A 20362-nucleotide genomic window follows, 5' to 3' on the forward strand; every position below is an offset into this window, starting at 1 on the left:
ATGAAATAGAACATTGGCAGCATCTGCATTCTACAGGCATGCTTGGGTTCTCTGGATGAGAGAAGCTAGTTGTCTGAGCAAAGATTTCTGTTTGATTTCAGCCTTATTGCAAATACAATAGCACTTCCAACCAGCTTCCTTTAGCAACTTGCTGGAGCCCAAAGACATACTAGGCTGGAACACAAACATATAAGAAGAAATAATCTCCAGTTTTTACGTCAACAGTATAAGATGAAGTGAGCATGCTCACACTTTACTTTAGCTTTACTTTTATTTACCAGACGCTTTTACCCAAAGCGATTTACAAAGACTAGGGGTGAACTATGCATCACAACTACTGCTGCAGTCACTTACAATAGGACCTCGGTTTTACCTCTCATCTGAAGGACAGAGCACAAGGAGGCTAAGTGACTTGCTCAGGGTCACACACCGTGAGTCAGTGGCTGCTGAGCTCAGATCCAACATGACATATGCATGTGAAAAACAAAACAAAATGAAAGAAATCAATAAAGCTAGCATTAAGAATGCAGTTTTTTCTCAACTGGGTACATATATTCTTTTACAACAGCATTTAATTTGGGAAATGATACCGTCAAATATCGGCATAACAACACGGCATGGCTACAACTATGCTTTTAATCGGGGGAGCTGATATTTTTATATAGAATACTATACTATTTTTTTTTTTTTTTCTCTCATAAAAAGAACAATTAAATACAACACACGCCTCAGCTGTTTTTTCTGTGACAGTCATTCGCTACATACTTCCACCGGCTCACGTGGTAGACACAGCACAACCAGGGTCCATAATCTTCCGACTTCCTGTAAATAGTCCGCCTGGTCAGAACACTGGTCACACTGCAAAAATAAACTAGCAACCTAAAGTAGCTTTAGGGAGAGTGATTTTAATTTTGAAAAGTACTTAATATCTTGTAATCTGTGCCCCCTGAGAACTGTCACTGTGCAGAACGGTGAATTAGTTGTATGTACGCAGCGCTGCGCCCTGGTTATATCCATGCGCAGTTTTTTTTTTGTCTTCTTTCAGAGTGTTTTGGTCTCTTCGCTGATAGCAACCAAGAGAGAAACAGAGAGGGGTTAAAATCCTGTTTACTGCAATTAAATACATTTAAGCCATAGTTGAAACAGGAATTCATATTAATCATAAGTAACCCAATAATTATTGGAATACTTTGCATTTTAGGAAAAAAATAAATACAGATTTTTTCTTTTAATTTGTATAATAATAAAATATATATATATATATATATATATATATATATATATATCTGTATACATTATATTGAACCATTTGCATTATTATTATTTTGCATATTTTTTTCTGTTCTTTTGAACACAAAACAATATACGTTTTTGTTTATGGGATCATCATCATGTCAATGAAGCAGGCCGGAGGTAACCGAAAACCCGGCAACAGCAGCAGCGGCGGCCCGGCTGCGGCCTCTGGCGCCGGGGGAAGCGGGGGGAGCGGCGGACGGCAGAACATGGGCAGGTCGGTGCATTTCTACTGTCCATCTGACAGCACACGAGGAACCTCTTTGAGCTTCGTTTTTTTTTGACAAGTCTTTTACTACCTTGTGGGACAGTTAAGAGTGGGTCTGGGTGGCAAGTAAAGTGTTTTTTTTTTTTTTTTTTCAAATTAATATCAATGATTATAATAACGACATGGCCTACCCCACCTCTCCAGGCCGCGCTCTCTCTTTGGTTTCGCTTCGTGTCTGTATGCCGCTGCTGCAACGCACTTTGTATTCAGGTGCGATGTTTTGTATAGTTTTATTTTTAAAGTGTGCGTGACATTCAGAACCGTCGATTGCGTTTCACTATATATATATATATATATATATATATATATATATATATATATATATATATATATATAGTCGATCTCTATGTAGGGGCAGCTAGATTGCGATATACTGTCATTTAAAATGTATTTTAATTACAGATGTAATTTTATAATAAAACGAGCAATAACACCTCACAAAAGTGCCGTAATATTTATAATTTAAGTAACCTCTTTTTTTTTTTTTTTAAAGTGAAAATGTCTTGTGGAGAAATGCATGTTGCATTAGCAGATTAAGATGTATTTACATACTTCTGGACTGTATTTAGCTGGATATCTAAGTGTGAAATAAATACTCCCATGGCATGTAGACTGTACTTTTTTGTAGACTAAATGCAGCAAGTTGCACCCTAGATTAATGAAAATACAACCGCACAGTATTTTTATTTTTATTTATTGTCAATGGACGCTTTCAGAAACCATCTAAAATAGTACAAGTGCGTGCTGTTTGTGCTGTGTAATTAGGAGGATGGTAAGTTTCTGTGTTACACCTAAGCATTGCATTCCAGTGTCATGAATTGGAATCTCTGCAGAAAGAGGCAGGCCCGGCCGGTCACGGGTGACAGTGCTCACGTGGGCTGCGTTAGATCAAAGATGCTAGGGCTTAAATTACAGAATTGCACATTCATTTTTTGCAACCAGTTCACAATGTAAACATTGTAGATTAGCATATTTTATCAATGGTAAGATACATCACGAACTGTACCAGATAATATTTAAAATTAAATCGGATGGTATATGCCACAGGTTAATGGCTTGATGCGTGTCCTTAGTTTTGGGTCTTTAAACCATTGTAAGGTGCTTTTTTAAATTATTTAGATACACTGTATATCGTCTGAAATGTTAAAAGTAGAATTACATCAACTGTGTTTTGCAGGACAGCAGAGGTGTAATTTTAGGTTGCTTTCCACTGGTGTGTGTTTTTTAAATAGCCAGAATTTCAGTGTATTAATTCACTGTAAAACGTGTCTTACATGATGCGCTCTGCTGTGGAACTAGTGGTATAGCAGAAAGATTGCACTCGCAATATTTCTATGCAAGTGTTCAAATGTATTCCATTCAAAACAATTCGCAATGTATTATGACTGCCTGCTGAGAGCAAATTGTCTGGAAACCAGAGCAAAATTGAATGTAATGTTATGGTAACAGCAGGGAGCTAATGCCTTGGGTTAGCCATACATAGTGAGCTGATTTTAGCAGAATACTTTGTTACTGCACGCCAGGAGCAATTTACCTGGATTAGTGTACCAAAGTGTTACGTTCTTCTACTGCTGCTGATGTAGGAAATGATGTGACTGGAAATTTTACTGTGAAACTTAGATCTTAATGCTTGGAGTTTTAATGCCAAGCATTGATAATCATAGGGAAGATATTTCCATGCAACTATCACCATGATTTGGAGTTTCGCACATACTGCATAATAAAATATAATCATTAATTTTAACAGATTTTCTCTTCCTTCCTATGTTAGTACTGAAATGACTGCATAAAATGGTAGCTACAAAAATACAGTTGGCAAGATTGTGTGCCAGTCATGGCAGATAGTGAATTTCTAGTCATTAAACAGGCCCCTGATCAAAAGGATACATAGTAATTGACTCGTTATATAAATCAAAAAAGTTCCTTGGGTCGACATTGCAAATACCTTTTAGAATTTTGAATGGTTGAATCAGATCGCCATGTAGTCGTCTTTTTTTAAGACTGAATAGATTCAATTCTTTAAACCTGTCTGCATATGACATGCCTTTTAAACCAGGAATAACTCTGGTCGCTCTTCTTTGCACTCTTTCTAGAGCAGCAATGTCCTTTTTGTAGCGAGGGGACCAGAACTGAACAAAATATTCTTTTTTCATAGATTCCTTCTTCAATTTCAGTATCTTCCATATGATATTTGTAATGCACATTTTTATTGCCTGCGTACAGTACCTTACACTTTTCTCTATTAAATGGCATTTAAGTTCTGAATGCTGTCTAGATCATTTTGAAGGACCTATGCAGCTGCACCGGTGTTTGCCCACTCCTGTTTTTTCTGTCATCTGCAAATTTAACAAGTTTGCTTACTATACCAGAATCTGAGTCATTAATGTAGGTTAGAAATTGCAGAGGACCTAATACTGATCCCTGTGATACTCCACTCCCTAATCCATCTCCCGAAATCGCTTGCTTTTTCAGTGAGCTGATCTTGAAGATTGGTAGCCAGGTCATCCATTCTTTCTGCCAAGGTATTTCTTGAAAGACTGACATTGGAATACATGCTTTTTCTCAGGACAGACTATTTCTGTGACTTTAAGCATGCAGTCTTTTACAAAAGCACCCTCAGAAAAGTGCTTTGACAACTTTGCGATTAGCTCTGACACAAGGTAACTTGCCTTTACTGCCGCATCACTTTCAGTTTTTGCCTTTTTAAACATGTTCTTCTGTAAATCAGAAGTTCTTTTTTAATTCGGCGCCTTTAGTTTAATTATTTCTTAACCGCAGTACTTACATACCAAGCAAATGGGTTTTTCTTACTGCTCTACAGTCAAATATTCAGACTCCCACCTTTCCTGAAACAGTCTCGCTTCATTATCGATCTTTCTTTTCTTGGATATTTTAAGAGTTGTATTCCCGTTTTTGACGGCCAGTAGGCTACAGTGTCTAACGGAAAACATGCCTTAAGCACCAAGCATGAGATGTGATTGGCTGTCTCTCGCTGTCTTCTGTTTCTTTAGCTCTAATCTTCCTGCTACTTTTCTGATGGCTGATAGGATTTGGAGTTCTTATGTGTAATAACCCAATGGACTCAAACTGAGCCGGGCCAAATTACACTGTAATGAATGATTTGGAGTTCTTATGGATAAAGTAACCCAGTCTCAAACTGAGTTTGGCCAAATTACACTGGTTTGAATGTTTAAAATTCCCAAGAGTTTGATGCCCCTGGTTTAAATGTTTAAAATTCCCATCCCTACACATGTTCAGTTGTAATGAAACTTGTGTACATGTATATTTCTATACATTAACGTGAGTTCTGGAGGGCATGGGAATCCTAAGTAATTGGGATTTGATTTGCTGCAAGAATTTGTCTTGATAACCTCTTGCCTGAATTTAAGGAATACTTGTGCTTGACTGAGAGTAGGCATTTTAGCTTCTATTCTTATTTTTTACATTGCTGACCCCTGTAATATGTTTATATACTTAGCAGAGTAAATGTTTTTCCCCACCTCCAATAATTCACACTCTTATTTATGGTTGCATTTTATGTGATATTTCAGAGGGCGCAGCAGCGGAAAAGGTCCTCCCCCAGCTACAGTAAGTACACATTGTAGTTTTTATTTATTTTTTTTAGAATGTTATTAAATTCATTCTACGCCGAACTGAATAGATATAGTCTGACCTGTGAAGTACCAGATGGAAATCCACTCCATATTTGAAATTTTTGCTGAGCAAATAAAAACTGCCATGCAAAAAAAAGTGTGTATAATAATAAAAAATAAATGTAAGCTTCGAGCAAAATCCACTGTAGGATCACTCTGGTAAAATGTGCTTGTTAAATCTTTGTACAGTTACCTTTCTGCGTTCTGTATTGTCTCTTATTATGGCCATCACATTTTAAATCTCCTGTGGATTCTTTTTTTAGATATGTGAAATGAGAAACTGCATACATTTTAAATCTAAACATTTTGGCAGTAAAGGTGATTCAGATGCCTCAGGCTGTGTTTACTATCTAGCCTATTTGACCACTGAAAGACACAGATTGATACTAATTCTGTAAGTGAAAAAACATATCTTGAAACATTTAAACAAGTTTATAATGTACAGTACACTCCATGGCCTTCACAGAGTTCTATGGTGTGTTTATTCCTGGCATGTATACCGTCATTCAGTATGTGTAGGACTTTGTTCTTCAAGGCCGAAAAGTCATAGAGAATTTAACAGGCCATGTCCCCAATACCATGTGAGTCACTCGGTCTTGATTTATACTGGGCATATGCCAAGAGGCGGCAACGCTTTCTTATGCAATTAAAGAGAAGCAACACATGCCTGTTGACTTAACCAAGTTATTTTCAAAAAGAGCTGGGTAGATAAACAACTGAGGCTGTTACCGCAATTTTTATATTTAGGAAAAGGTACAAATTATTGCCTCTGGAGTAATAAACAGTACATTGTTCCTTCAACAAGAGGGTTTCACTTTTTTTTTTTTTTTTTTTTTTTTTTTGCAAAACCATACTATCTGGCTACTGCATTTTGCCAGTCAGATACAGCATGTGTGCACTTTGTATGAAGACAGTCACTTATAGTATGGGGGAGGATATAGGCAAGTAAGTAAACTATTCAAGATGACTGAATAACCCTCAATACTACAAATGAGTCTCTGTGGAGTTAATTCATTTTAACAGGGTAAGAATCCTGTAGGCAGCAGATATCACTTTTAATAGGTTGCTGTCAAGATGGTAGGAGTCACAATTAATGTTGAGACAAATTCAGACATCCATCCTAAAACAATATCCCTGCAATGTTAAAGAAATACAGTATGCAAATAATTCAGTAAGTCATCATTTTTACATTTGGAGGAACCACCTGAATTAAGATGCTCAATTCTGAATCTACCTCAGTTCAAATTCACAATCTAATGAAATTAAAAATACCTACATGAGGAATAGAATTTATAAAGAAAATAAAGGCAAAACTATACGAACCACAACTACTGCTTAATGATTAACACAAGTTTATTTTTCTTCTTTTTTTTTAACCTTGACAGTTTTTCTGCATAATCGGCATATTAAGTGGAAATCTGAAACTGCCTAGCAAATAGAAAGAGTTTAGCTAGGGAAAAAACAATTTCCAGTGGTGAATTATTTTTTGTAGAAGAGTAATTTCATACTGTGTCTTCTGAAGGGTCATGAACCTCATTTCAGATCTGAGTTAGTAACAAATCTCCATCATTGATGTTTCCTATATATTTTATGTATCAAATTTCTGTAATAGCTTTTGCCAGCTGCTATAAAGTTGATCTACTGTACGTTGTTTTGTCTGTGTTTACTGTTGGAGATAGCTTTATACCTAGGAGGTAATTGTGGTCAGTGCTTAATACTTGCATTTAAAATTCAAAGATGATTGAATATCTGGAGGAAGCACAGGGTTTTGGTATTCCTGTTATATTTCAGCTCTGAATTCCTTTTGTTTGTGTAATACCCTTTGATACAATTACAGCAGTATGTTTTCAAATTCAGTGTCCAATTATTGTAAACCAGCACTTTCGTCATATGGTGTACCTTTTAATGTCATTTTCCAGATTCCTTTTGATGGTGTTTATGCAAACATGAGGATGGTACATGTCCTAACATCAGTTGTAGTAAGTACCATATTTGTTAGTTCAGGTTACTTGGTGGTTCTAGAAGGTTAGCCAAATTTATAGAAAAGAAAATGCTTTAGATGAGAGAAATATAATATTGGATGTTTTGTCACAAATGTCTTGCACAAGCAAATTTGAATTAAGTTAAACTACTGTAGTAGCACTTTTTTTTTTTTGCAAAGTAGGAAACATGATGTTTACATTACATTTTTTTCTTTTCTAGGGAACAAAATGTGAATTAAAAGTAAAAAATGGAATTATTTATGAAGGAGTTTTTAAAACCTACAGTCCCAAGGTAAGCATGGTTGTTGGGCTCTTCACATTTGGTCTTGTTTTGCGTAGACTGTGGTGTTTCAGCAGATAATTGTGTGCTTTTGCATTTCAGTGTGACTTGGTGCTTGACGCTGCTCACCGCAAGAGTCCAGATTCTGGTCTCTGCCCAAAGCGTGAAGATATTCTGGAGAGTATAATTTTTAAGGCATCAGATGTCGTTGTGGTGCAGTTTAAAGATGTAGACTTGAATTATGCAAGAAAAGGTAAGCATATAAATGTTACTAATGTTTAATGAGGGCTAGTCTTACCAAAGTATGGGTATACTGATAATTTCTAAGTAATTGCCTTTAAGAAGTATTTTATTATTGTATTAAATCAAAAAGCACCTATTCATGATTGTGTTGATTTCAAAAAAAGAAAGCTGCCCTTCATCCACCTTTTATAATTGAGTATCAATCAATGGCAGCTAACATCTGCACTGAGTGTTTTAAAAGCCATTGAGAATCTAATTTTCCTCTTGTATCAAAAGGATAAAAGAAAGGTTGCTTATGAAATCTAAATGCATTTTAGTTTGTTTGAGCACAACAGGTTTTATAGTAATAACGCTGTCAGATTGTTATTGATTGATAAGGGGACACAGATGGGCCACATTGTTTTGTGTTGAGTATTTAATACATTTTATTAATACCTATCAACTTTAAATTACTCTGAAAATACAAGTATCGGCACACCTCTAGTTCCAACCGTGTATAAAGTATTTAATTGATCCAGTTCAACCCAAGTCTGAAAGCAAATTATTGAATTCTATCCGCTAGCCCTGAATTGGAATGGCCCTAGAGGACTGAAATTGCCCAACCCTGGCTTAATGTTTTTATTGTTTAGTTCACTTGCAGTGGACTCCCTTTTTTTACATTTTTTTTTAAATGGCTTGATTTATATAGGAAAATAATGCATTCACAGTTGCAAAAAGATTTTATCAAAATATATGTAAACAGATATAATTGGTAAATGATAAATATTCAGAATCAGTAACACGATAATGATCAGAACTCTTGCCACCCTCTTGTCAGATAAATTCCTCAGTTCTTGTCCTCATTAAAATGCATACAGGACAAGATGGAATATTTGGCATAATTGGGTTTGGTAATAACAACATGCTAAAAGTCTTATCTTTGTAACCAGTCCCCCTGTTGGCTGGTAAAGTAGAGGGGGTCCACTGTTACATACATTCATTATATATTTATAATGTGTTCAGTTCCTCCAACTTTAAATGCATTGCATTTCTATAAGTTAACCTAGTTTTAGAGTTTATAAGCACTGATTGGGTGGTTGTTGTAAGCAGCAGGACTCCTTACACATCTGTATCATTCTCCACAACACTAGTGAACCAGGACTGAATGAACTAAAGTGCTGACTGTCCTTGTTATACGACAACATTGAAGATGAAAGAAAAGTCCATTCTTCAACATTATTGTCCTTCTTGCAACGGCTAAGTCAGCAACTGTGAATATGAAGTTTTAACATGCAAGCTTGATAAAGAAGTACAGATACAAACGTGGTGTTTTAGTTTGTTACAGTTTACAACAATATACTTAGTGGGTTAATACTTTACTTTTTATTTGAAGTGCTTAATTGTCCACTGAATCTGTTTCTTAATTTCTTTCTCTTGTAATCAATCTAGTTTCTTCAGAAACAGGTAATATATGACTTTGTTTTACACTCTTGCACTTTTCCTTTTTCTAAACACTTTTTAATTGGAACCTTCTAAATGTGCATTTAATGCTATTTTGGGTATTGCGTAAATGTGCTTTCCTAACTGCCTGACCTTCAATAAAGCACCAAGTTATTTTTTTAACTGATTGTAAATTAGGAAAGGTATACACTATGTACATTTCATTCAAAATTCAATTGATTAAAATTATAGTTGGAATTCTTTCCACTATTTAGACCATAGTATGCAGAAATCTGAACATGTTGGTGGTGGAAAAAAAAAATAAAATTAAATGGTAAAGTTAAAAGATAATACAATCTTTGTAATTCAAAAGTAGACTATGCTTTTGTTTAGATTTGCACATTTGCTTAGTGGTTGACTTTAGGCCACTTTGTATAGATGTTTGAGAAACAAAAGCTCACATTCACTGTGCTTCGCATGTTAAATAGGTATTCATGTCAGGAGGCTGTGTTATTAACCTGTGTTTTGTGTGTCAAAAATCTGACTGCACAATTGATTTGCTTTTTTTGTAATTGTGCTGTGTGTGCAAATCAACTTTTGCTTCACTGAATGCTCATGAGACATGAAGTCAGTTAGCAATAGTTCTTAAATGAAATTTGACAGGGCTGTCTTTCTTCTGTGAGATATTTGTAAATGTGCTGAGACGTGATGAGTTGAATATTAGGGAGCAGTCTGTGTAAATGTTGTGTGCTGTGCTGTGATAGTTGGAACTCAAACCGAGCAGCATTGAGGCTTAGAACAGGAATATAGTGCATGTAAACCATGAAACCTTAGTAATGAGTTTTCAATAAAATCTACTGATGTGGGCTTGAAGAAATCCTTGATTGAACAAAGTCTGCTGTAGCACTGTACTTGTGTTAGTGAAACATTTGCATGATTAAAACAACCTTCCACGATTGTATTTATTTTATTTTCATAATGAGAATGTGGATCATTTTAAAATCTAAATATTGATCATTTTTCAATGGGTAATCCGAGAATCCCCCACGTTACCTGCCCTATACTATACAAGCCAACTACACTACTTTTTAATTTTTTTTTTTTACTAAATCCTGCATGCTTGCTTTTTTCTTTTTTTTAAGCTATGCTTTTCTTTCATTGTTGCCACTAATTCTTGTTCTATCTCTTTCTTTCACTTAGAATTGGGGCAACATTTTGTTTTCAAAAGGGGTTGCAATAAGAGATAGCTGGTTCAAATCTTAAAACATATGTTTGGATTGATGTGTTGAATGCCTGTTTTCTAAATACAGTAGTCATGTTTCAAATATTGCGGATTAGAGAGACACTTGTTATAATCTAGTGATCTCTTGTTATAAGGTGGTCCTTTACACCAATGAAAAATTATAAGGTGGTATGGTCATGCCTCCTTTTTGCCCCATAAATGCCATTTCACTTGCACCTGCATTCTTGTTATACTATATGCTTATAGAGAGAGCTGACAAGAATTAATCATTACCTGCAGTAATTACTTTGTCTAATAGAACACCAGAGCACGAAACAGACAGATTATCAAAATAGCAAAACACAAAGCAGGCAGATTGACATTGTATTTTTGGCAGCATTGCAAGTGTATTTGAATGTGAATTTCATTTCACTGTTAGTTGCTGGAAGCTGCAATTGTGTTTTTGTCTCGGGAACAGTAGTTTTAACATAAGGTGCAAGGCGTGATTTTTAAAAGGGGCAAAATAAGAATGCAAAAAAAAAATCTGATCTAGGTTCCAAATTTTAACAGTGATTGACAGAAATTGCTACAGTTGCATTGCGTACTATACCATGCTCCACAATTAGCAACCAATTCAGGTAATGAAGCATTAAATATGTATTTGTTTTGACAGTATTTCAACACCCAATTACGTTTTGATTTTATTTACTTTGGTACTGTACTGAAATGATCACGAATGGAATGCATCAAAGGATGTGCTTTTGGTCCTGTAGCGAGAAGTGGTTGCATGTCGTTGTTTTTCCAGTTTAATGTCACACAGCTGGTTTGTTAAGCTAACTATATACTGTTATCCTAAGAAATCTATACATTTCATTTATTACAGATGCATTCACAGATCCTACTGTCAATGCTAGAATAAATGGTGAGCACAAAGACTTGGAACCATGGGACAGTGGTGAGAGTGTCAATGAGGACCTAGAGGCCTTGGAGACTGATGTGGTGTGTGTTCTTACTATATGCAATATTATATCAAAAAAGTAGGAATTGACCATATTCATCTGTAATACTGTGTTGGTTATTACCAGATAACTTTGTAATTTCCTAAATATTTTATCAGGAATCAAGTTAAGGTTTAACATCTAAATTATGGATGTGGTAAGCAGAATGCTTTTAGTAGTTTGCTAGGCATTTTTTCCAGACAGATTTAAAAGTATAAAAAAATACTTGGCAATTGAGATAGCTTACACTTGTGCAAGCCTGTGTCTTTTTAGTTATTGTACATGTTCAATGCTGAATGCTTATCTGAATATATCTGTTACTTGCTAGGTTTATTGATGGTACATAATGGCATGAAATAAATGGATTGCAATTATTTATTTCTCCCTTGACAGTCCAATGGCTGGGATCCAAATGACATGTTTAAATTTAACGAAGAAAACTATGGGGTAAAATCAACTTATGACAGCAGTCTCTCCTCATATACGTAAGTTGTGTAACACATTTTAAGAGTATTCAGTTTTTCATCACCATTGCATTTCTTGTTTATAAATGAAGGTTTAACCATATATAGCCAGAACTGAACAACAGCTATTTCAGGCTGCAGTGTCCCACAATCCTGTTTTACAGAAAACACATAGCGCTCCCATTTTCATGAGAACAGTTTGAAATATTTTAGAAATAGTATGCAACACTGAACTTTTCCCTTTGTACAAAACTGTGTTCTATGATTCATTAGGGGAAGTTTGGCTGTTGGTATTGTGAAAGAAAGTAACATTTGTAACAAATTTTACAAAGATAGTGTTTTTGTTAGATTCATGAAACTGTTAACAGTGTGTTGAAAATATATTATTTATGTAACTCAAAGTGACTGTTTCTGCTGGTGTAGGGTGGCTCTAGAAAGGGACACTTCTGAAGAGTTTCTGAAGCGGGAAGCCAGAGCAGCGCAACTCGCAGATGAGATCGAGTCAAGCGCCTCGTATAAAGCCAGAGTGGCTGTGGAGAACGATGATCGCACAGAAGAGGACAAATACACAGCTGTGGCAAGAAACTCTGAAAGAGAAGGACACAGCATGAACTCCAGGTGCACACTTCATTAGCTCGATTTGATCAATGGTGTAGTGTTTTTTTTTTTAATTTTTAAAAAGTGTAGCATATACCATGTCTGCCAAATTTGTTTGAAAAAACATTAAACAAAATTGTGTGTGAGAGTGAGTGTTCCGGCAATAATGGTCCTCCAATAACAAAAGTCACATCTCTTTTTGCAGTAGGACAGCACTTGCACAGAACATGTATAGTATAGTGTAGGTAATACAGTTTTTACAAGAATTTCTCAACATTCTTTTTTCCTGCTCCAGAGAAAATAAGTACATTCCACCGGGACAGAGGAATAGGGATGGAATGTCCTGGGGCACTGGGAGACAGAATTCTCCAAGAATGGCCCAACCTGGCTCCGGACCCCCTCCTCCCCGCACTGGAGCTCACAACTCGGACTACAGTCCCAGCTCAGGAGCAGACCAAAGAGTGGTTAATGGAGGTAAGTCCAGTGTTTAACTGCAGGGGTGAAATGTATTACTTTGATTTGTGGGCTCAACAAAAACCGCATCTGAGCAAAAGAACAATGAAATCATTGTGGGGTGACCACAACCTAAGCAGCTTTTCTGTACATATCCGAAGCAGATGTGACGAGAGGTTGCACAGAGACAGCAGTTTAAATCTAAAGCGGGACACAATCTTGCACTACATAATTTTCATGTTGTGCATGTTTGTTCAGTTGATGATAAACAAAAAAAAAAGAAAGACTTTGTCAGCTAACATACAAGGCTAAACAACATTCTAACGTGTATGCCTTTGACACTAGCAAGTGGACATTCTCTTTCATAAAAAAAAGTACAGGATTTTCCTAATGCTATATATGTTGATTTTAAAATATTCTAACATTTAAAAAAAGGTGAGAGATTTGACAGTGCTCAATAGACATTGTTCTTGAATGTTGGTTCCTCAGACTCTGTGTACAGTACAGAAAAGGTTTACAATATGGTTGTATTTTTGTAAACTATGTGTGATTTTATGTAGCAGTCTTTCTTTCGATAATGGACTCCATTACTCCAGCTGCAATACACAGTTGTCGACCTGCAGAGCTCCCGTATATGTAAAATCTAACTTTGTGGAAATGTAATGAAGGTCAAGACAACTCGTTCAGTCCTGTCAGTTATTGAATTTCATACTGATTTTAGCATGTTCACTATCTGTTATCATGGGTCGTTTATATCCCAGCAAACATTGGCTGGTATTAAATTCGGCAGATTTGCTACCTTGATACATTTTGATGGTTTTTGAATTGGCGTTTTTCACTTGGCACATTCACAAAGAAATGCCACAGTTTGGTATTTGTTTTTAATTTAAAAAACATTCCAATGCATGTTTACTTAATGAAATCTGTCTTCTAAAATTGTATCTTATTTACAGTAACTCGTTATAGCATCTACAGTGTCACTGCAGCAACTTGGATAAGAACAAAGGCGGCCATCTAAAAATGAGTTACAGCATAATCGTTATATAGTCCTTAAGATACCAGTAACTGGAAAGGATCGGTAGCTGCATTACACTTTAACCGTTTTAAAACGTAGCTCTGGTTCTCTAACATAACAGTGGAATGATCACAGTATCATTTAGTAATTGTTGGACAGTATTGCCACGTATGAAAACTTTAACAATAAAGCCGAATACAAAAATACTTTAAATTTAGAACTAGTTAATAGACGAGCAAGCACTGGCAAAATCAACTGTTTTGTACAGTGCAGAGCTAATTTATTTTAACATATTGTTTAGGGACAACGAATTAACAATAACAATCCAATGCAAATTTACTTTTGTTAAAGACTTTCTTTCAAGCCTGGAATAAACTGTTTTGACTGTTACAGTACTTAATTAACCACTAAGTAAATAAATAAATAAATACATAACACAAAACTGCTTAACATAATAAAATAAATAAATAAAAAATGGTCGTACAGGTTCCACAGTAGCAGGCGCAGTTTGCACTGCCTCGGAGTTCCTGATCGCATCATAAATTCCAGTTTTTCTAAATCCAGTGATGTAAATGTTTGGTCTGATTTTAATTTTTTCAAGCAAATTGGCTTAATCACACTGCCATTCTCATATTCACTTTGACATCCGCCACATTCTTTCCCTTGCCCAATGCTTCATTAACCGGTGCTGCATACCAGCCTCTCAGAGGCCGGGATCACTCACTGTGTGCCACACTCTGATTGGTGGAAGAATTATTGGCGAGCCAATCAAAACCGCCAGTAAAACCAAAATATCCTGCGATATGGTAACAGGATTGCCATTGAAGTTACACTTCTGCGAATGTTTCTGATTTCAAATGAGATTCGATAAGATGCCAAAGCGCTGATGTCACTTCCTTCTTAACAGACCCTTTACCATCCATATCGGGTTCGTATCCAAAGATTCTCATCATAGCGCCCTGCATAGATAGGTCCCTTTTTGCTTTGCTGTCATTTTAGCTTTAGTATAAAATAGCTGCACAGGTATCTCGTGTGGAGTGGATGTACTGGATGTGACCGTAATGAGTTTAAAATAAACTGGGATGGCATAGTTGTTTTTGGATTTATCCACATGTACCGTGGCTCATCTAGCCAACGTAGTTGTACAGGATGATTAGAAAGGTGGTACTGTCCACAGCGCATGGTACTGTGATTTGGTAAACTTACTTTCTAATCACCCTGTATATCGTTGACATTTTGTGATTTAACTCTTGGGATGGAACAAAGCTATATCCGTACAATTTTTTTTTTTTTTTTTTGTGAAAAGCTCAGACTCACGTTTTTCTTTTAGTAGCATAGCATCTTAATTATCCCTCCGAGTACTTTATTATAAAAATATTAAATAATAAAAGAAAAAAGCTTTTTGGAAAAACGGAACGAGATGAAATTAAAATCATAAGTTCTCAAAACCTTTTTTTTCTTTAGTCTTCATGGTTTTATTTTTTAGTTTCCTTTCTGTTTTTACCTGTGTTTCTTCCCTACCCTCCTCACCCACCTACCTTTTTATTATTTTCTTTTAGTTTTTATTCTTTCCTTCATTTCATTTGTCCTGTCAGGTGTTCCCTGGCCATCGCCTTGCCCATCTCCTTCCTCTCGCCCACCTTCTCGTTACCAGTCAGCCCCCACCTCTCTTCCGCCTCGTGCAGCCACTCCCACCAGGCCGCCCTCCAGGCCCCCCTCCAGGCCCTCGCGGCCCCCGTCTCGCCCCTCTGCTCATGGTGCTCCAGTTCCTTTCTCTACTATGCCTAAACGCATGTCTACAGAAGGTACATTACCATAGTTTCTTCATGTTTTGGTTTGTTTTGTTTTTGTCTTGAAATTCCCCTGTTTTTAAATGTTCTCCCTTTTTTAAAATGATGTTGCTAATCCGTTCCAAGGAATGGTTTTAACTCTTTCGTTGCCTTACTGATAACTTTCTCTTTTCTAAACTGTTCAGCTACTTACTACTATACTTTTTTTCATGTGTTCTCTAAAATTTTAGACAAAACCCAGCAAAATCATTATATACGTAATTAATGCATTTTCCAGTGCGTCTTCTAGATTATAGTATTTAAATGTTGTGTTTTTTTGGGGGTCTAATTTTACATAAAAACAAAATTGCTTTTATTGTCATAAGTATACCTGCTCATATGGGTTGAGGTGGTTCTGTTTTTTTGTACCTTGTTTTTAATGCGCAGCCATTATAGAAAAACCAAGCCTTAGGTATTCGTTGAAGGGAAGCTGCTTCATTTCAGTCTGCATAACTTGGGGCAGATTTAGATTTTTTTTTTTCTTATTGTAATTTAGTTTTTAACCATCAGGTCCTCCAAGGATGTCTCCAAAGACCCAGCGCACCCCTCGGGGACACAGAGGTTCCACTGGAAGGGTTGGCATGGGTGTGGAATTCATACCCCACAGTGCACCTGCGGAGGTGTCTCCCCCCCCAGCACCACGAAGCAGCCCCTCGGGCGGAACCTGGTCAGCGGTCGTTAGTGGAGGTGAGCAAACAAGAAACATTGCATAGGGTTACCTATTTCTTCTTGCAAGCATTGTGGCCATGTAGTAAAAAGGATATAGAAATTAGAAAAACAGCCTAATCAAATACCTGTCGGGGGTAAAATAAAATAAAAATACATTGGCTGAAAAGGAATCGTATGTGAATCCTAGGTTCAAGCTCCCGGTTATCTCCTAAAGTACACAGACCCAAGTCTCCAAGGCAGAACAGTATTGGAAGTGCTTCCAGTGGATCATCTCTTCCCTCTCCTCAAGCCGGTACTGTTCCTGTTGAGTCTGTAGCCATGCCGGTTTCTGCCATGTCTCCCACAGCAGCCAGTCCTGCATCCAACAGAGCAGTCACCCCATCTGCAGAAGGTAGGTTGTTGCCACTTGTTTATATAGATATTCTGGAGCCATACTGATCTATGTTAAAAGTCATTTTTACAAAATAAATAGCACATGTATGATTTTTTTTTGTTTTTGTTTTTTTCAAGTGGTGAAATATTTAAGTGAATTTCTTTAGTTTAATCTGTGTGAAGAAGTAAATAACCATAATTTGCGACCTCTTCTGAAATACTTGCACAGTTTGTGCATTCCCTCAGTTGGCCAGTCTTTTTGGGTAATATCTAAAATCCTTAATTCTGGTGGCTTGTACTATATTAAGTTTTTTGGGGAGCCAAACTACCTTTAATAAGGTATGACTGTCCACAAAAAGAAATCTTTGAAGAATTGAATGGGATCGGGGCAGTGTGGCTTCCTTTATGGACTGACACTGCGTTTTTGCCCTAACACTATGGCAGTCCCTGACTTGTAATAAATAACATTTATTATCAAATACCTACGTTGTTGAAGTTACACTGCCTATTTCACCACCAATAGCTATTTTAACCCATTAAGTACCAAATGGATTTATTTGAAAAAAAATTATATTTATGTAATTTCGTACATTACATTTGGACTTAACTTTTGCAGTTAGCAAAATTTAAAATAAGTAGCGTAACAATATAGTTAGAGAAAATGTAAATAACGGGTAGGTGAGGGCAATGGCACTTGCTGGGTTGAAGCTTTTAGAACAGGGACATAGGTACTTAGGTGACCTAATCTTGTGAAGGAATATGTTGCCATTGTAGTAAGTCTTATTTAAGTCTTATTTATATATAAGTCTTTTTTTACTTGATTTGATAGTATTGCTTTTGTGTTTTTTCACTAATTGGGTGTTTTTTATATATATATATATATATATAGATATATATATATATAGATATATATATATATATATATATATATATATATATATATATATATATATAAGCTAAAGAATCCAGACTTCAGGAACCAAGGCAAAATTCCCCTGCTGCAAACAAAGAAAATCACAAACCGAGCGAAACCTCTCCAAGCTTCCCAAGACCTGCTAATAAAGGTACATGTCTGTCAGAACCTCTTTTCAGACTTAAATGAAAGCAGTAGCAGTGTGTTGCATTATGTTATGAGAACTGAATCCAATCTTTCCCGTCAACCCTTTCTTTAAAGGAGGCATAATGTTAATGTCATGCTAGGGAATTACTAGGCAACACCATTTTTCTGTATCGGGTGACATTCAAGAAATTTGAATGCCTTTAGTTTGCAGCCAAATCTATAGCTCTGCTCGGTCTTAAAATTGTATTTGGAATCGGCAGCGATCCCTAGTAATTCCTGGGACAATGTTTATCAATTCCACGCCCTCCTTTTAATCCTGGTGTGATGCTTTCATCTTTTACGCTACCCTAACACTGCTTAGCTCTGCTGATTGGATGGTCACAACTGGCTACATCTTAATAAAGCCAATTTTGTATGTATTTTAACATTTTTTAATTTAGAAACTGAATGCATAGTATGATTCTCAAGAATGTAGACTTTACCAAAAAGTATGTTGGTATACTACCATCCAATGCAAATCTTGATCACATCTTCAAGGGTCATTTTTAATGATATTGTTTATTTTAGTTTTTTATTTCATATTGCATCATGTGCTAAATACAGCATCTGTGTGTAACTGTCAGTGAAATAACTTTATCCTGCCTCTTCCTTCACTTCTAGGTGCTTCTGTGCCTCCAGATCATAGACAACAAATAGATAATTTAAAGAAATTCAGTGAAGACTTTAGAGTAAGTGTTTGTTTTTGTTGTAATAGTCAAAGAGTTAATTATATGAAATCATTAAAAGTAGAATGCGGACTCCCGAGTGGCGCATCCAGTAAAGGAGCTCTGTGTGGAGTGCAGGATGCGCCCTATAATCTGGACGTCACTGGTTCGAGTCCAGGCTATTCCTTTACCGACCAAGGACGGGAGCTCCCAGGGGGTGGTGCCTGGGTGGGGGAGGGGTTAGGTCGGCCAGAGTATCCTCAGCTCACCGCACACCAGCGACCCCTGTGGTCTGGTCGGGCGCCTGTGGGCTTTCCTTTTAAGGTGCCCAGGGCTACGTTGCCCTCCGACGCTATAGCCGTGGGTGGCTGCATGGTGAGTCTGCAGTGGGTAAAGAAACGGGTGGTTGATGGCACTCGCTTCGGAGGACAGCATGCGTTTGTCTTCGCCCCTCCCGAGTCAGCACAGGGGTGGTAGCGGTGGGCTAAGTCTAAAAATAATTGGACATTACTAAATTGGGGAGAAAAATATTAAAATAATTGGCGACCACTAAATTTAAAAAATAAATAAATAAATAAAAAATGTAGAATACACTCTGTGCATATCTAGTTCAATAATATATTGTACACTTGGCACTCAGTTAAAACAACTTTCAAATGCCAAGGGAAGGGGTTGGAGCCTTGACTGACTTTAACTATGACGACTCATAGTTGTAGCTAATCCTTCTCTATGGAGAACTTGCTATTTTGGAATTATATGTTTGCTTTGCAGTAAAGTTAAAAGAGAAATGTATAATTTTAGATATGTATAGTTCTGAAAACTGTCCTGATTAGTTATGTGTGTGTTTTACTGGAACTGTGAGTAATCTGAATATATACAAACATAAAACAAGGTTAAAGAGGCATCTCTCTCTGTCTTTGTTATTGCCTGTTTTATACAGCGCTCCCCCGTTATAATGTGGTTGTCAGTGTCCATAATTAGGAAACCGGGTTATTTGTGTTATAATGAATATTGGCATTTTTGTTCCTGAAATGATTTACAATGCCCACAAGCCAAATTTAATGTAGTGTATAGTGGAAAATGAAGGAAGCAGACACACATACAATTTGCAGGTACTTGAATACACAGTTTATTAGAACTATTATTCCCGGCGCCTTTTTTTTTTTTTTATTAGAGCAACCCTCTGTGTAGCTGATCTTATTAAGAAAACCTCTTTAGTTTTTTTCATGTTTTAGCCATCCATGCGATGTAGATTCTGCAACATTTATATATTTTGAAACTGCTGCTTGAGTTGAGTTAGGGGAAATGGTAGTTATGACCTTACCATGTTATAACTGATTCCACATTATAACAGGTGGCGTTGTAACGGGATACTAGTGTGTCTTGTTCTGTTCAATCAATTAAAATGTAAAATAAATTTGAAGTCTATAGATAGACTGAGAGAACAATAGTAGTCATTCTAGCTGTTTTCGTTTCATATCCTGCTCTAATTTCAGTTACAGCCCAGTTCAAATCCTGATCCTGTTTTCGACCAGTTGATGAGCCAACCTCGAGACCCTGCAGAGAAGTCCAGGGAGTCCCACCTGGATAAGACTGCGGAGACGAGTAGTAAGGAGTCTGCCAGCGAGGACGGCTCTGCCCCCAACACCACCGGCAGCAGCAACAGCAGCAGCAAGCCCAGCAGCCCCAGCACCTCCCCGTCAGCTGTGTGCAGCTCGGAGCAAAAGAGAGGACCAGACGTCACCTCCCAGGGCGTCCAGACCTCCGGGCCAGGCAATAAGCTGGACACGGACGACAAGAAAGACACTACCCCAGAGTAAGTCACATTCAGGATTTCTGTA

The 20362-nt window shown here is 36.8% G+C and overlaps 1 protein-coding gene across 17 annotated transcripts in view; it reads left to right on the plus strand.

Moving 5' to 3' along the window:
• Positions 1–1291: 1291 nt before the first annotated feature.
• LOC121299698 (ataxin-2-like) overlaps positions 1292–20362 on the plus strand; it is a 29749-nt gene continuing 10678 nt past the window's right edge. For 9 of the 17 annotated variants that reach the window (XR_005947452.1, XR_005947454.1, XR_005947456.1 and 6 more), the window contains exons 1-16: positions 1292–1510; positions 5113–5149; positions 7134–7193; positions 7417–7488; positions 7579–7729; positions 9148–9162; positions 11244–11359; positions 11752–11843; positions 12246–12440; positions 12715–12893; positions 15483–15692; positions 16227–16403; positions 16573–16776; positions 17714–17821; positions 18478–18545; positions 20018–20337. Coding sequence is in view for 5 of the 17 variants with exons in the window: in XM_041227632.1 (XP_041083566.1) it covers positions 1392–1510; positions 5113–5149; positions 7134–7193; positions 7417–7488; positions 7579–7729; positions 9148–9162; positions 11244–11359; positions 11752–11843; positions 12246–12440; positions 12715–12893; positions 15483–15692; positions 16227–16403; positions 16573–16776; positions 17714–17821; positions 18478–18545; positions 20018–20337 (2123 nt within the window). In the remaining 12 variants the exon portion in view is untranslated. The remainder of the gene's footprint in view (positions 1511–5112; positions 5150–7133; positions 7194–7416; positions 7489–7578; positions 7730–9147; positions 9163–11243; positions 11360–11751; positions 11844–12245; positions 12441–12714; positions 12894–15482; positions 15693–16226; positions 16404–16572; positions 16777–17713; positions 17822–18477; positions 18546–20017; positions 20338–20362) is intronic. The other 8 variants (XR_005947458.1, XR_005947461.1, XR_005947460.1 and 5 more) reach the window with 4 other exon arrangements.

This window comes from Polyodon spathula, chromosome 25 (assembly GCF_017654505.1).
Source record: "Polyodon spathula isolate WHYD16114869_AA chromosome 25, ASM1765450v1, whole genome shotgun sequence".
Taxonomy (NCBI): domain Eukaryota; kingdom Metazoa; phylum Chordata; class Actinopteri; order Acipenseriformes; family Polyodontidae; genus Polyodon; species Polyodon spathula.